Source organism: Rhamphochromis sp. 'chilingali' (genome assembly GCF_963969265.1).
Source record: "Rhamphochromis sp. 'chilingali' genome assembly, chromosome: 1".
Taxonomy (NCBI): Eukaryota; Metazoa; Chordata; class Actinopteri; order Cichliformes; family Cichlidae; genus Rhamphochromis; species Rhamphochromis sp. 'chilingali'.
Window position 1 is genome coordinate 68200972 of NC_137929.1, and position 16372 is coordinate 68217343.

General features: G+C 42.7%; 2 protein-coding genes across 2 annotated transcripts; one reads left to right on the top strand and one right to left on the bottom strand.

The window, feature by feature from the left end:
* Positions 1 to 3441: 3441 nt before the first annotated feature.
* On the bottom strand, positions 3442 to 6732 carry LOC308383498 (uncharacterized protein). The gene is made up of 4 exons (XM_080861509.1): positions 6532 to 6732; positions 5792 to 5980; positions 3834 to 3955; positions 3442 to 3663 (listed from the first exon to the last, which is right to left on the bottom strand). The coding sequence occupies exons 1-4, from the start codon at positions 6545 to 6547 to the stop codon at positions 3658 to 3660; spliced, it is 333 nt and encodes a 110-aa protein (XP_080717635.1). The 5' UTR covers positions 6548 to 6732; the 3' UTR covers positions 3442 to 3657.
* Positions 6733 to 9087: 2355 nt separating this feature from the next.
* On the top strand, positions 9088 to 12806 carry LOC308400530 (CST complex subunit CTC1-like; the record flags this gene model as incomplete). Its single annotated transcript, XM_080888288.1, has 8 exons — positions 9088 to 9214; positions 10532 to 10667; positions 10945 to 11013; positions 11083 to 11245; positions 11450 to 11505; positions 11612 to 11768; positions 12468 to 12588; positions 12652 to 12806. 8 exons carry the CDS (start codon positions 9088 to 9090, stop codon positions 12741 to 12743), a joined length of 921 nt encoding a protein of 306 aa, XP_080744414.1. The 3' UTR covers positions 12744 to 12806.
* Positions 12807 to 16372: the final 3566 nt, after the last annotated feature.

Genomic DNA, 16372 nt, shown 5'->3' on the forward strand with positions numbered 1-16372 from the left:
TCCTTGGTCTCTTGTGTTCTGGGGGCCTCTGGATGTCTGGAGTTTTGATCTCCTCCATACCTGCTTCATGCCCTGGAGGACGGGGCTGTGGCCCCCCCACACCCTCTAGCAGATCATTACATGAAGGAACCTTTTAAAAACAAGCGCGTCCATGCTCACAGGTGTACACACGGGTGATCACACACACAAACTACAGCCTTTTTGGCTCCTACCTCAAAGCACACTGTGTTCTGTTGATCTTACAATAATGTTTAATATTTAGTATTTACTGTTATAGTCACATAGATCATCGTGATGTTGTTTATGCGATTGCTCTAGTCTTCCTCTGCTTGTTTTCTTTTTTCTTTCTCAACAGGTGATCCAGGGAAAGGAAAAAGAGAAAAAAAAGGTGATGAAGCAGATTTTCATCGTCTTTTCTCTCTCTCTCTTTTCTCCTTTTTCTTTCCCTCTCCTTCTGTTAACTTTCTTCTGAACTTTTCTTCTTGTTTTTCTTTCCCGTCCCCGAGTCCAGTCTGGCCTGATTACAATAACTTATAAAAATAACTAATAAAGATCAAATAAACTATGACAATCAAGTGGACCAGTATTGCAAAAGGCCCACTTGGGAAAGTAAATCTGTTGGGCATTTGTCTTGGCCTTCAGACATAATTCTGATTGCTACAGTGCCAGACAGGACACACACACACACACACACACACACACAAAGAAAAAGATAGACCTGAAAAGCTCAATTGAAGGCCGGACAGCCCTGATGCCAAAGGATCCCAAGAAGCAAGTGGTCTCACCCGAATACCTTGGTACCTCATACTGAATCTTGTCCATGCCCGCTATGGCTCCCCACACCCACTATCAGATCGTTACACGGAAAAACCTTTTGAATACAAGTGCACACAGGTGTGCGTCAAGATGAACCGAATCAACCTTTTGGGACTGCAGGGAGGGCACTGGCTGCCTCGAGAGCGAAATGCCGTGACCTGTTATTGGAGATACAACATCAGGAAATCTTTATATGGTATTAACCTGCTGTGCCCAGAAAATGGCACAGCTCATGGTGTGTTTGAAAAGCTGGGAAATCTAATATTGGATGCACTTAAGCTGCAACTGGGAACCAGCAAAGTAACACATTCACATTTAATGAAGTTTGGTGTGAGTGAGCAAGTATTTCACTGAGGCAGTTCAGTTCAGGGGGATGTGTAGGCTGGGATATCATCCACGTAGGCTTCTAGTTGAACAGCGTTGACCAGCCTCATCAGGAATGTTGCTCGTTCACGTCTGCTAAATTTTTAAATCCAAAACTTCAATTATATTGTACGAAATGGTCAGGTGTGACAAAAGCATGTATGCATGATTACAGTTTTTACTGCCACGAGGACTGGACCGGATTCTGGACCGGAGTTTTTCCCATTTTGTGGATAAGCTGTCGGTCCACCGTTTACCTCAGCTGTCAATGCTGGAGCTGAGAAATGTCCACTTTTATTTACTCTCAAACAGGGTGTAAAACTTTGTGCAAGTTAATAAAGCTCACTGCTGACCGAGGACAGCCATGCTGAGGTGAGCTGTCGACGATATGCTAAACTGTTGGTTAGCGTTGGTATTAGCCTCTGTTAGCCTCTGCTAGCTGCAAACAGTAGCTAACAGAGTCTTTTCCACTTTCCTTGAAGTGGATCCTTCATCATTTGTTTGTATTCATGTGTTTTTGGCAGTTCTAGTAAATTGTAAACTCAGTCAAGAAAATCTAGATAAATGACAGATTTGTGTATGAAATGTTTTTAAGTATAGTTTTTAAAGTACTTCATCTGCAAACAGACTGTTTTTCAATGAGGCCTAATACTTTTCTTATGTTGAAAGCTGATAGAGGACAGGGTTTGATGAATGTCTGTGAGAGATTAGAGATTCAGAACAGAAACGCTAAGGCTGCTAGTGTTTGTCTTTGTACCATTTTTCTTGTATCCACTGATATTAGCTAATAAATGTACGGTCTGTACATTTCTTCTGTGTGTGATGATGATTTATTTGTATAAAGAAAAAACTAGCTGTCACAACACAAATCAGTCAAATGTCTGATGTTTTACATATGTATATGTGTTACAGTGCTACATTTCTGTCCTGACCTTTGACCCCATGCTCAGACTAAAGGTTCACACAGGCTGGTGTGTAAAAACAGCTAACAATGCATTTCTGTGTAAAGCATCATTTGTAGTAAACATTTAATGCCTGTTTCAGTTTTACACAACCTGATGGAAAAGAGAAGGAGAGCAAAGGTCAGTGAAGGGAACGACTGTAGTGCAAATACAGGTGATGTCAGTGAGGATGTGACCCTGCTGCCCTCTCCTAAACAGAGGAGACATTGTTACCCCAATACTGTCAGGCCAACATCAGCAATAAAACAGGGAAGATGTGGGGTTAATGCGCACTAATGTTAAAGAAGATTGTGTCACAGGGTTTTAGAGAAGCATTACATGTTAACTACAGTAGCTCCATAATGAATGAGTAACACGGGAAAAAGCTGTCCTGTAAAATTCAAACAAATCAAACAGTTGGAGCTGTTTAGTAAAGGAGCCGCCGACTAATATCATGTAAAAATGTGTAAGAATTCAAGAAAATTGTTTCACTTTCTTGTACACAAACCAAAGAAACTTCCAGACATTTCACCAGAAAAAGATGAATCTGTTGATCTCACAGTTTTCCATGCTTTCATCTCCTCGAGTCTCCTCACGTAGTGCAGACTTTACTCAGTCAAGAGTCCAGCTCGTTCAAAACTCTGCTGCCACACTTTCAGCATATTTAAAAAACAGCGCTACACTGGCTACCTGTGATTTTACCATATTAATGGCTACTTTTAAAGCGTTCCTTGAGCTTGTTGAGACCCACATTACAAATGATGTTACATCCTCAGATCAGAGCCCCAAATAAAGCTTATTGTTATTCATGTTTTTATTATTGGCTCCAATGGAGAGGTTGTTGTTCAGTTCCACCTGGAAACACAGATCCCGTTTGAGTTGCCTCAGGAAGCTCATCTAGTGCAAAACTGCCAAATCAAACATGCTGAGCTACCGGCTCCACCTGTTTATTATTTATTAATAACAAATTATAGAATGTGTTACTGTTTATCTGCAAGACCTTCATTAGGAACCTGGAATTTTAAATCATTATGCTATTATTATCATTTCAAAATGCCAATCACTGGCTGTCACTACAGGTCTGTGCTGGACTTTCAGTAACAGCCACTTCCATGCAACAACTGCCTGAAGCATAGTACACTAAAAACTCATTCTTTACAAATCCCTTTGCAGCTCTGGCAAAAGCCTGCTTTTAGTAAATGGTAGAAGGACTGGTTCTTATGTAGCACTTATATAGCGCTACTCTGACGCCACAGCCAGGGTTCAGTTTATCAGCAAGAGATTTTTATTTAAACAAAGGAATAAACTGAAGGCTTATTTTTGGCCAAGACAAACATCAAAGTTGAAGGCAGCTGGACATTTGGATGCAGAATGTACACTTTTTAAGCAATGGCAAGAAAAACAGATGAGCAGGGCCTTCATACTGAAAAACAGGACAAGCTCTAAATCTTAGCAGGGAGCTGACGGGACTGGCAGAGAGAAAATCCTCTTCTTCCCATCCTCCTTTAAATTTGATCTGGGAAACTCCATCAATAACTCAGCCCTGATGCACAAGAGAACGAGAATGAGTAGATGGTTAAAAGAGAATCCAGGAGATGGAAAGACAAGAAGAATAGAGGAGCAAAGAAATTATCACAAGGACCCACAGTGGACAAAGGGTCATAATCATATTTTGTGAAGCAATAACTTGTTGGATAACAGCTGAATGTGTACCTGCAGTGTCCTCGGACTGGAGAAAACAACATGTGAGTGTGTATCTGTAATTTTATTGGCTGATTGTCTGAAGTTCATATCCTGATAGGTGACTTGACTCAGACTTGATGACAGCGTCCTTTCTGCAGGAATGAGAAAGACGAGGATTTAAACAAGAGACAAATAATAAAAGATTCTAAACCGAAGACGTCTGCCAGCATGGACCACAAACTGGGCGTCATCATGACGCTACAACACAGAGCGAACACCATCCCCACAGACACAGCAGCCAGGAGGAACATCACATCAAGAAGGCCCTGAGTAAATGTGGTTATCCCAGCTAGTGATGTGTGGGTCGCGAAGGAAACTCTCAGAGCCGACTCTTTGACGTGAACGACACGAGCCGGCTCCTTATCGCGAGCCGTGGGTTTTTTTTCTCTCACCCTCTCTCTCTCACTTTTTTCCGCTTCACTGAGCAGAGGGGGGAGGGGCGGTAGTGACACTCAGTAGCACAGGAACAGAGCGGGACGGAGAGAGAGAGAGCAGGGACAACAACGTCACATTAGAAAGGTATAGTAATCATCCACAACTATTTTCAGTTGCAGATGATAAAGGATTCAGAAAGTTTATTCATGCAGGCCCATATGACAGAGAATATGCATCTTCTTTTTGTTTTCATATTATAATTTATATTTAATTGTGTTGTGGTTTGCAGTGTTTTGTGTTGGTTCACTTTAAATTTGTTTAAAAGGAAAAAGCTAAAAATTTAACTAGTTAAAAGTTGAAATGTGACTAGTTGGTTTTTGTATTATATGATTTATTTATTACATTTTATGTGGAGTGAATAAATAAAAGTATATTTACGGTGGCCCCTACAGACAAAGCACATACAAACTCCGAGGCATGTACAGAAGAGAACAGAAGTGCTCCAGGATGCTGGGCGCTGTGTTGAGCTTTTGTTACCTAGAGGCTACACAATCCAGCAAGTACCAACAACCGGATTTGGTGTGTGGTAGTAACAGGTAAATGAACATATTTTTTAATATATATGAGTGCTTGTGTATAAATACACAAACAATACACACATGCATTCATGCTTTCAATTGTGTAATTTAAGTGATCTAGTAGCTCTGTTTGGAAGTTCAGTTAAAGCTAGAAATGTGTTTTGGAGTTTGCACGTGCTTTGTGTCGTGGTCCTCGTGCCTCGCTGGCTCACTCTGGTTTTGGCAACATGTTTTGTTTGTTTTGTTTCCTTTGCGCTCTCTCTCCTCTGCTGGGGCGGTGCTCATTACGGGCCCCGCCCCTGGCCCACGCACCTGTGCTCACCGTCACACCTGCAGCCGATCCCAGCTGATTTGGAGCACTATTTATGACGGCGGACCTGAACCTGTATCTGTGAGTTTGAGACTATCCCTAACCTGGACGTCTCTCTCTGTGTGTATATAGATCTGCCCTGGACCCGAGAGAGTGTGTGTGTGTGTTTGGAACCCACTGAGAGCATGTATGGGATTAATGCCTGCTTCCCCCCGGACCCTGGAGCCCCGGACCATTTTTAATTAAAGCAACAAAACAACCTGAAGAGCCGCTTGGGAGCCGGAAGAGCCGGTTCTCTAAAAAGAGCCGGAAATCCCATCACTAATTCCAGCTGGACTTTTGTCAAAACCTGTAGTGATACTGTTGTGACAGGAGTATCGGAGCAGTTGAGATGCATTTTTTCTAAACACTGGGTCTCTGTGGAATTTAAACCCCAAAACACGCTGCGCCAAAAATTGTTCCACCCCAAGGATCGGGTCTTATACTTTATCAATAAAAGTGTCTCTATATTTTTCATGTAAGATAAGTTCTCTGCTAAACAATGTGAATGGGGACAGTTTATAATTGAATTATAGTATATAATCACATAATTATTAAGGAAAATTTATTTTTCCATGTAAAATGTTTAATCTAATGAGCTCTGGGGGGTTTGACACACTTTATACCTTGTTTTTTGTTCCAAAACAGCAAAGCTGCAACCAGAATAAGATCTAGAAGACCCAGAGAACCCAGAGCAGCTACAGGTGAGATGATGGAGGAGGACGATGTAGAAGGAGGGGAATTGAGATTGATAGTTGTTGTTGGTGGTGGTGGTTTGGTGGCACTTGGTGAAATGGTGGTGGTGTCATAGACATCTGCAGGAGAGATGATAAAACTGGGTCATTGAATTTATTATAAGCTCAGCAGGTTTGCTTTAAACAGGAAGTGATGTCAGTGTTCTGACCTCTGACCCTCAGAAAGCTCTGAGGAGATGATCCAAACTCATCAGTAGAACACTGACTGATTTTCAGTTGCAAACGGGACAGACATGACTGTGGGATAGGACAGGGGGAAAGAATGAAAGAAAGAGAGGGAGAGAAAGAAAGAAAACCAAAGGGGAGAAGAGACGGTGAGAAAGGGGGGAAGAGAGAAAAAAAAAAAAACAAACAAAAAAAACAAAACTCCTGGGTCACCTGTATGGAGAAAAAAAAACAGAGGAGACAGCAAACAACAAAGAGCAACATAATAAGAAAAAGAAAAAGCACCATCACAATAAACTAGCTAGCAGTAGATATCAATAGTTACTAAATAATAAACGATATTGTGCAACACGCAAGATAGACAGCGCACAATGTGCTTTGAGGCAGCAGCCAAGAAAGCTGTAGTCCGCGTCTGTGAATACCCATGCGTACACCTGTGTGCATACCTGTGTGGATCAGCATGCTTGCATTCCAAAGGTTTCTCCATGTAATGATCTGCTAGGGAGTGTGGGGAGCCACAGCCCTGTCCTTTATGGTATCAAGCAGGTATGGAGGAGATCAAAACTCCAGACATCCAGAGGCCCCCAGAACACAAGAGACCAAGGAAGACCCACAGAGGGGCAGCTGCGCCACTGTCCCAGTAAGAGCTAAGGAGAGTCCCAGATGAGGGCTCACTCAGCAGCCGCGGAGCAGAAGCCAGGGGGAGTTGCAGTGACGCGCCCGTGAGCTCCGCCGGCAGCCAGCTGTGCCTGAGTGACCGAGCCCCAGGCCGAGAGGCCGGGGGCACCCCACCTCCGAAGTGGCCCGAGCGAGCCCCAATAAGCGGCCGCCAAGGAGTGAGCCGGTGTGTACCCGGACGCCCACCCCCAGACACAAAGAACCACCAACGCACCGACACCTGAGGGAGTCCGCCACCGGCAGGGGAAGTGGTGCAGTGCAGGGATCTCCAAAATCACTTCTTTATCTGAGGAAAAGACCCACAGAGTGATGTAGAGGTGGTATAACAGTCTGCTGTTAGTCTGATGAAATGAATGACTTCATTACCTGATACAGTGATGTTGACTTCTTCACTCTTCTCTCCAGCTTCACCTTCACACCAGTAAACTCCACTGACTGGCTTGAACTCATCAAACAAACAGGATGAACCATTGAACCTCCCGAAGCCCCGCCCCCCTGCTCCACATGACTCAGTCCCACTTCCTGTGTCCCTCTTCACCGTCCATCCATCAGAGCCCAGCTGACCTTCACATGTCAGAGACACTGAGGCTGCTGTGAAGAACTGCTGAAGGTTTGGACTGACGCTCAGAGAGACTGGAGGACAGACGGACAGTTTCTATCAGTGTTTACACTCAGTGTTTGTCCTGGACCATGGTGCACTTCATCTACTCACCTGCACAAACAGTCAGTGCAGCAGCACACACACACCTGCAACAGGAGGTCAGAGGTCATTTAAAGAAAGACTGAGGCTGCACAGTTTTTTTTTTGTTGTTGTTTTTTTTTCTCTCAGGAAACTTTTTAATCTCCTGAAGTATCTGCCACAATCTAAGGAGCTTGGAAAGAAAAGCGTCTGGACTTCTTTAAGTTGCTTGAAGACGTTTCACCTCTCATCTGAGAAGCTTCTTCAGTTCTAGGATCAAACGGTGAAGAGACCCACATTTAAGCTCTGTGGGAGTTTCCCACTGAGCGGGACAATGGACCCCCTGATGATCCTCTACCTAATCACATGAGCCAAGGTGTGGTAATGGGTGTGGGTCACAATCAGCCAGGGTTTTACTGCTACTACTTTGTACTTTCTTACTTTGAGTACATTTCATAGTCTGTACTTTTTTTTTTTTACTTTAACTTGAGTTAATAAGTTGAATCAGTACTTCATCTTTTACTGGAGTATTTTTGAACAGTAGTATTTGTACTTCTACTTAATTATGGAAGGTCTGTATTTTTGCCAGATCTGTGAGCCACGCAGATTAAACTACACAAACACCACCGTGCACTGTAACAGGAACAGGAAGTTATAAAATACCACCGAGACAGCAACACAGGTTAGCCTGTCTTTTCCTGTTTTCTATACATTTTTTGATCAGATGGCAATCAACGGTAAACATCACAGTGCACAGCATTGTAAACAATGGAGAAGGAACTGTGCATGGATGAGCTTTCATTCATGTGCAGAGAAGAAAGTGTGGGACTAAGAAGCCACCCTTCAAAAGCACAGTTTTTATTTTCAGATTTGCGGCCTGTTTCAGTCCCACACTGCTGCTGTTTAAAGGTCATCATGTCAATGGGAATGGGAACTTTAACAGTCAAAACCGTCTGTGGTTGTTTGAATACACTCAGTCCTCTTAATGGAAAATTGGCTGTGAATAGAGGAAGTGAAGACTAGATAAAAGAAGGGACGCAGTCAGAGGACCCTGTGCTTCATGCAGTCAGAGGCTGTGGTTTCCTGACTGAAGAGATGTTTGATGAAAAGAGGTCAAGTCTCTTTTGTTCTTTTTGTCTTCATGTTACTGACACTTAGCTGGGCAGAAAGTTTAATCGCTGACTTAGTCCAGACTATATGGTGACTTTCCTGCAGGACTCCAGGTTAAACTGCTGAGAGTCTGAACCTCTGAGAGGTTTGCAGTGATGATGAGATCGATTTAAACCGAAAAACTTTCATCATGCATGTTTGAAACCATTTTCTATCACTCTTCATACATTTCAGTTAAAACTGTGAGCTCCATTATTCAACATTAACATCACTTCTTGGTTCCTGCCCAACTTCACAGCCACCAATCAAATGAAACCAGAAAGACGTAAGAAGGAGAATGAACTGTTCCTCTCGCCTTGACGAAACTTTTCAGAATTTTTACATGAACTTTAAAGTCAGTAGCTGCGAGCTTGTAACTGCTGAAAGGTTGTTTTCCTGCCATATTGTTTGTTGGAGCTGTGATAAATAAATCGATGATTTTAGTGTTTGACTCACCGAGGAGCAGAGAGACCGGTGCAGTCTTCATGTTGTCTGGATGACGACTGAACGTCAGTCTGAGCAGCAGAGAGACGCCTTCAGCTTCAGCACTTCCCCGTTAACAGTCTTCAGTACGTCACGCTGCTGCTCCATCACAAAGAGGCAGAGCAGCTTCTCCAGCAAACGTCAGTGAATGAGATGTTCCGTTGGGTAATTCAGCTCCGAATCTATAATCCTTTTAAAAAACAAATTCCCTTTTCCTACAAAATGTTAATTGAACTCACATGTAGTTATAAGCAAAAACAGACTGTATGTGTCCAAGTCCAAACTATAAATGTATATCATCACTTTAGCTCCATCTTTGTAGAAGTAGTCGGTTTAAATCTGGTTTTACTATCTTAGAAAACATTATGAGTTGCAGCACTTTATAATAACTAAGAAGCTGTAAAATTAAAGGTGTTGAGGTGGCAGGCAGGATGTAGGACCCAAACGCAGGACCCAGAGACAGAATGATTAACTAAAGTGGCAGCTTTATTGCTGGAGAACATTCAAATAGAAATAGAAGAAAACAAAACTAGAAACTCAAAACTTAAGCCCAAACTAGAAACCCGGGAAAGTAGAAAATCAAACCAGGAAAGAGTGAACCAGAACATTACCAGAAGCACATAGAAAACAAAACACAGTACAGTGAGGGTACAACACAACAACTAACAGAGAAACACAGGGCTTAAATACACAAGCAGGACTACGAGAAGATGGGGAAAAGGTGGTAACACATCTGGGACAAATCAGGCCTAATGACAGAAGGGAAGCAAAACCAAGCACACTGCACACAGGACAGGGACTATCAAAATAAAACAGGAAACACATGAGGCACAGACTTGATACTGAACAGAGGGAACACAGAGCACAGGGACAGGATTGACAAACTGCAACATGAGACACGACTGAACAAGAAAATCAGCATGAAGACAGAACTAAACCTTGAGTAAACATGAGGGCTGCAGGAAGAAAACCCAAGTAGATTAGATTAGATTAGATGAAACTTTATTAATCCCTCGGGTGGGTTCCTCCAGGAAATTCAGTTTCCAGTAGCAAAGCACCGAAGGAAGTTGCATGTTACAGATACATTAAGGGGAATGAGAGTAAGGATATAAGCATAAATACACCATATATACACATATACACATATATAGATACAGAATATACAATATGGATAAATAGGATTGCTCATTTGAGTGAGTATATTGCCCAGTTGCTTTCGTATACATGAAGCGGACATACCTGAGTGGCCGCGATCTTGTTTACATAAAGTAAACCTGCTCCCGAGCAGGTTTACGCTTATGGATCTGTTGCTATGACAGCAAGTCCCGGATGAGCTTCGGAGAACCGAACGATCCAGGATCACGTGAAATCGTCAACAATCAAATCCAGCTAACTTACTTAGCGAGGTACGAAGAACGGACCCCTGGTCTGACTGTTAGCTGAATGTGTGTGTGCAGGTGTGCGTCTCACTCTTTGTGACCAAGCTGGGAGGAGTCTGCAGGTGTACCTGGACTTAAGCCACACCCCCTACCCACCTGGCCTGTTGCCGGGTAACACTCTGCTGTTGTCTGGTTTCCAGAGGAGGCTGTCCAGGTGAGACACACATAGACAGGCTTATAAAAGTTTGGACTCTTTATTTGGACTCATTTCCAACAATGTCAGCCCCAATAAAGTTATGGATTATCTTGCATCAATAGGCTGCTGGTTTTCTTTACTCGTTTCAGGTGTTACCAGCAAAATAGTTGTTTAATCATCTGGAAATGTACCCAGATTTATTTATTTAGACAGAGATCTTGACCCCCCCAATGTTCAATACAAAGTCACGCCGATGGTTACGTACCTGTGCGGTTTACCTGTGTGTGTGTTTCAGGACAGGAAGTGTGTACTGCACGTACTTACCTGTCAGCTCCATAACTGTGGTCTCCCTGGGAGACACCAGGTAAGTTTACAGGTAAAGTCTGGTTCACGTGTTTGTCGTGCTGTTGTTTGTTTGTTTGGTTTCTATCAGCTCGGCCCAGCCTCCTCCTCCTGCTCCCATCATGCACCTGGGTGAGTGGGCTCTGAGCAGCAAGCAGAGGTGCGCTGTGGGACAGGTCAAAGGTCACGTGGTGTGTTTCCTGTTCCTGCAACTGCAGTGGAGCTGCTCGCTGTGTGGCAGCGTGTACACACAGGTACTGCATAAAATACACACAGTGTGTACAGGATCTGTTTAGTGTCAGTTTCTCAGGTGCAGTGAAAGTACTCAGAGTGCTTCATGTGTTGTTAGCGTGTTGGTGGCGTGTTAGTGTTGGTGCAGTAAGTAAAGTGTCGTTTTGGAGGAAACTGCTCACGATTTCAGGTGTGTGTGTTTACCTGTTGCTCTCTCTCTCTCTCAGGGCTGCAGCAGCTCTCAGTGTCACTCGACCTCGTCAGTGATTCAGTCCAAAGCAAAGTAAGAGCAGCTTCCTGTTGAGCTCACCTGCTGATACGTGTTAATCACCTGGATGAGTCAGGTGACAGTCACATGATCAAACCATGTGGCTCTGCTCTTCGATCAGGCTGGTGATCGATGACGGGACAGGTGAGGCTGACGTCTGGTTCTCAGCTGCTCTGGTTCCTGCTCTGCTGGGATTGGCTGATGCTCAGTGGGAGGGGCTTCAGAGAGCACTCAGGGTCAGAGGTCACATCAGAGTCTTCCCTCGTGGGCAGAGCCAGGTCAGTAGCACCTGTCAGGTGTATATATTTACCTGTCACAGGTGAGTCACGTGCTCATCGTCGTCTTTAAACTTTATTTTATCTTTAAAAATTTAAGATCGGGTCATGTTTTTATTCCTGAGGCTTTAACTGTGAAAGGGCACATTCTGTTTACATCCTGGTAACAGCTCCGTCTGCTCACACTTTACTGCCGAACTGGTTTGGGGGCGTGGCGTCAAACTGAGGGTTTTCTTCATATTTACAGTCGGTGTGAAAACGTCAGAAGGTTTGAGTGAAAAGAGAGAAACAGATGTTTGTGAGGATTCACGTTGTGGATATCTGAGGTTATCAGAGTGTCAGGAAGGGAAACCTGGAGAAAGTCAAAGAGCCGCCCAGCACAGAACAAGCCTGTCAGAGCAAAGACTTCAAAGACTCTACAGGCTGCACAGGGACGCACTGTGAGCTCACAGAGCTCCACGTCTGCAGACACCTTCAGCCACACTGCTGAGGACGAAGACCTGCAGACTGAAACGTCCTGTGGTCAGAGGAGGTGAAACGAGAAGAAGATGCAGCTACAACCCAAAGAACAGCGTCCACACAGTGAAGCACGGTGGGGACGCTGTGGGGGGGCCACCACAGAGAGAAACAGGCGTCCTGCAGGACGTTTCCACAGGGCCGAGCCGTGAGTCTGCAGAGACATAACCTCTGTGTCTGTCTCAGGTGTGTGACGGGGACGCTGACGACTTCCTCCTCCACTTCCTGTTGTGTCTGTGCAGCAGCGATGTCATGATTCGGCCGCTCAGCCTCACCTGCAGGAAACACACCAACCAGAGACCAGAAGGTAACCCCACCCTCACCACCCTGACCACCATGACTGCAACCTTCAGAGTCGTGTGTGTTTCAGAGGTGAGGAGGTTCACTCGAGGAGACAGAGAGTTCCTGACCAGACTGGCTCCTCCCCTTCAGCTCACCTGTCTGCACCTCCACCCTGACTGAGCTCCACCTGCTTCGTTCTGACTTCATCTGTTCTACGTGTTCGTACAAATAAAACTTTATTGTTCCTCCTCCTGTCACATGGTATCTCACCTTCACTGACGCTTACGCTGGTGATCAGGGTCAGAGGTCACACGAAGCTCTCTGGGTTTAACCTCACACGAAAGGGGCGTCGCTGTCATCATCACAAAGGGGCCTATAACAGGTCATGTGACCCTTCTACAGGAAGTGATCCCTGTGAGTGGCGCCCACATCAGAGACGTTCTCAGATGGTGATTCATCAAACCTGCACCAGTAAAATCTGACAGTAGAAGGATGATGAGTGAAACTGGTTAATCTGGTGTTTGTGGCACAGAAGGTTTGACCTCCACTGTGTGACACAGGTCAGACTCCAGCTGGGCCTGCCGCTCTCAGCCTCACTCTGAGGAAGCCCACAGTCTGTCACAGTGGAAACTACACCGGGGGACCCCATCCTTGGGGTGGACCCATTTTTGTTGTAGCGTGTTTTGGGGTTTAAAAGCCACAGAGACGCGGTGCTTAGGAAAAATGCATTTCAGCTGTGCTGATGCTCCTGACACGTATAAGACTGGGGAAACCTGCATTCAGCTGGACCTGAAAAACACTATGTCCAGATAAACACAATCAACTTTTGGAGAAAAATAAAAGATTCTTCATCAGACTAACAACTAAAAACATGACACTTACCTTAACAGTATGGGCTACATCAAATATATTCAAGACCGACAACAACACTTCTCACTGCTGCTAATTTTAACAAAACTAAACAAAAAGTAGAAAAAGGCAATTCACCAAGTCTTGAAAAGTAAAACTGAAAAATAGAAACACAGAATAAAATAAAACATCCATCCAGATCTTTACCACCAACAACATAAAATCTATCTTAATTAAATGGCCAAATTCTCCAATAAATTAGCAATAATGAAGTAAGAAAAAATAAGACATTCAATTTATGGACGCTCAAATTAACAGAGCGACATTAAACGCACCTCATTGCCTGCCGTAGCGTTCTTCGCAGCTGCACTTCACCTCAAAGGTCGGTTAATACATCGGATTGAACTTAACCAAAGTCCAATTAAAGGAAAATAAATGTTTCTAACAAATACAATGAAGAAGATTAAAATAATTCACTGTCAGTTACTGTCGCTGTGAGTTTGACGAGGTCAGCTGCTTCATTTGGTTCTGCCTAAAGTTCTCTCAGTGATCCAGTGTTTATATGATAAGATACATGTTTAATGCAGAAAGTTGGAATTACAAGTTGGTAAGAAGCTTTTTAACAAAGGTTTGATTTAAGCTTTAAGTTCAAAGGTGAAAGAAATTTCACGTTTGATGAAGGAAGATCAAGGCTAACAAGGACATAGGTCAAAGGTCAAAATAAGGTAAGGTGAGAAAATATAATAGATATATATAATCAATCAATAAGGTGAAAATATCAGATAAAAGGGTTTCTTTGGTTATAAGGAATAAAGAGGTCAAAGGTCAAAACAAGAGTACTGTTAAGTTAAAATTAAAGGGTCAAAGGTCAGATTAAACAGGTTACACAGAAAGGATCGGCAAAACTTAAACAAGGATAAAGAAATAATACATTAAACAAGGAAATAAATTAAAAGTCTGAGTTAATGAGAAATTAAACGTTTAAATCAGGTTAAGAGTTAAATTTTAAGCTTTTCTTAGTTAAACTAAATAAAATAATCAGAATAAATGATTGGAGGAAAAAAGCAAAGATGTTGTGATCAAATAGTTTGTACGGCAGAAAGAAAAACATGTTTCAGTATGGGTTTTTTTTTTTTCTATTTATTTAGGACAGTGCATGTTAATGAACATAAATGTAAAGAAAAAATTACATGAATGTAAACATACCAGATTATAGCCAAGGGCTAATTTCCATCTGTTGTCCTTAAGCATAAAAATAGACATAATAATTCATCATTCATTCATAATAAAAACTCCATCACCAAACTTACACATACACACCATTCTGTTCCCAAATAAAACATTAAAACTATACAACTCATACATGATCACACACTTGATTTGTCCATAACCAGTTTTTAACCTTTGCCTTAAACAAGTTGAATGTCGAGCATTCTCTTATGGGTTGAGGAAGACTGTTCCACAGATGGCCTCCCTTGACAGAGAGGACGTTCTGCCCAAATCCTGTCCGTCTGTGGGGTATAAACAAGTCTCCTCGGATTGTAGCTCGAGTGGTCCTGTCTGAGCTTTCTTTATGCCTAATGAACTGCTTTAGTGGTGGTGGAGCAAGGGAGTGTAAGACTTTATATATTAAACACACTCTTTTAAGTTTCACTAAATTATTGAAGTTCAGTAATTTATGCTTTTTTAAACACATGACAGTGGTGGTGGGAAGTCGGTTTTTTGTCAAGTAGTTTTAAACTTCTTTTATAAATGTTTTCAATAGTTATAAGTGTTGTTGGACAAGCAAGTGACCAGGACGTCAAACAATAGTCCATATGAGAGATGATCATTGAGTAAAAATAAGTTTTTGCAACATTCATATTTAAATTATTACGTATATGATTAAAATTTCGATTATTAAATTTAAGAACCTGTGACACTTTATTTATGTGACTCTTGAAGGATAATGTTGGGTCTAGAATGACCCCAAGATATTTAAATTCTGGAGCTAATTCAAGCTCTACTCCATCCAGGAATATGTTTGACTGCTTCAAGTTTAAGGGGCGTTTTGAAAAATACATACCGACAGTTTTTGAGGTGTTCAACATTAGGCATGAGTCCTCCAGCCAGCTATGCATTAATGCTAAAGCAGCTGTAAGATCTTTTGCCACCTGCTGGACACTATTTGCTTGCGTATATATAACTGCATCATCTGCATACATTTGAGTAAATATATTTGGACAGACTTCGGGTAAGTTATTGATAAAAAGAGAGAACAATAAGGGCCCAAGAACAGATCCTTGAGGAACCCCTGTATCACAGTCTAAATATGGAGATTTAACCCCATCCAACACCACACACTGTTTCCTGTGTGAGAGATATGAGGCAAACCACTGAAGAGCCTGACTGGAGATATTAAACCGAGTCAATCTGGACAACAATATCTGATGGTTTACAGAGTCAAAAGCCTTCCTCAGATCTAAAAATACAGCTCCAACACAGGGACTCTTGTCCAGCAAGCTCTTCAAGTTCTCCACTAACATACACAGGGCAGTATCTGTGGAGTGATGTGCCCGAAAGCCAAACTGCAATGGATGTAATGAGGGTTGGGTGTTTTCTAGGTGAGCAGTGAGGAGTTTAACCACCCACTTCTCAGCTATTTTAGATACGACCGGAAGTATGCTTATGGGGCGATAATTAGCCATGTCAGTCTTCACACCTGCTTTGAAAATTGGTGTAACTACAGCAATTTTCCAATCTGTTGGAACAATGGAGTGTTTGAAAGACATATTCAAAACATGAGTTGTTGGACGTACAAGCAAATCCATATGTTCCTTTAGGAAGTTTGTGTTAATACCATATACATCAAGTGCTTTTGATTGTTTTAAACCTGTAATTGGTTTAGCAACTTCAGTGTCTGAAATATGAGTGATGGTGAACAAATTTTGACCAACATCATTCACATTATCAGAGCATAC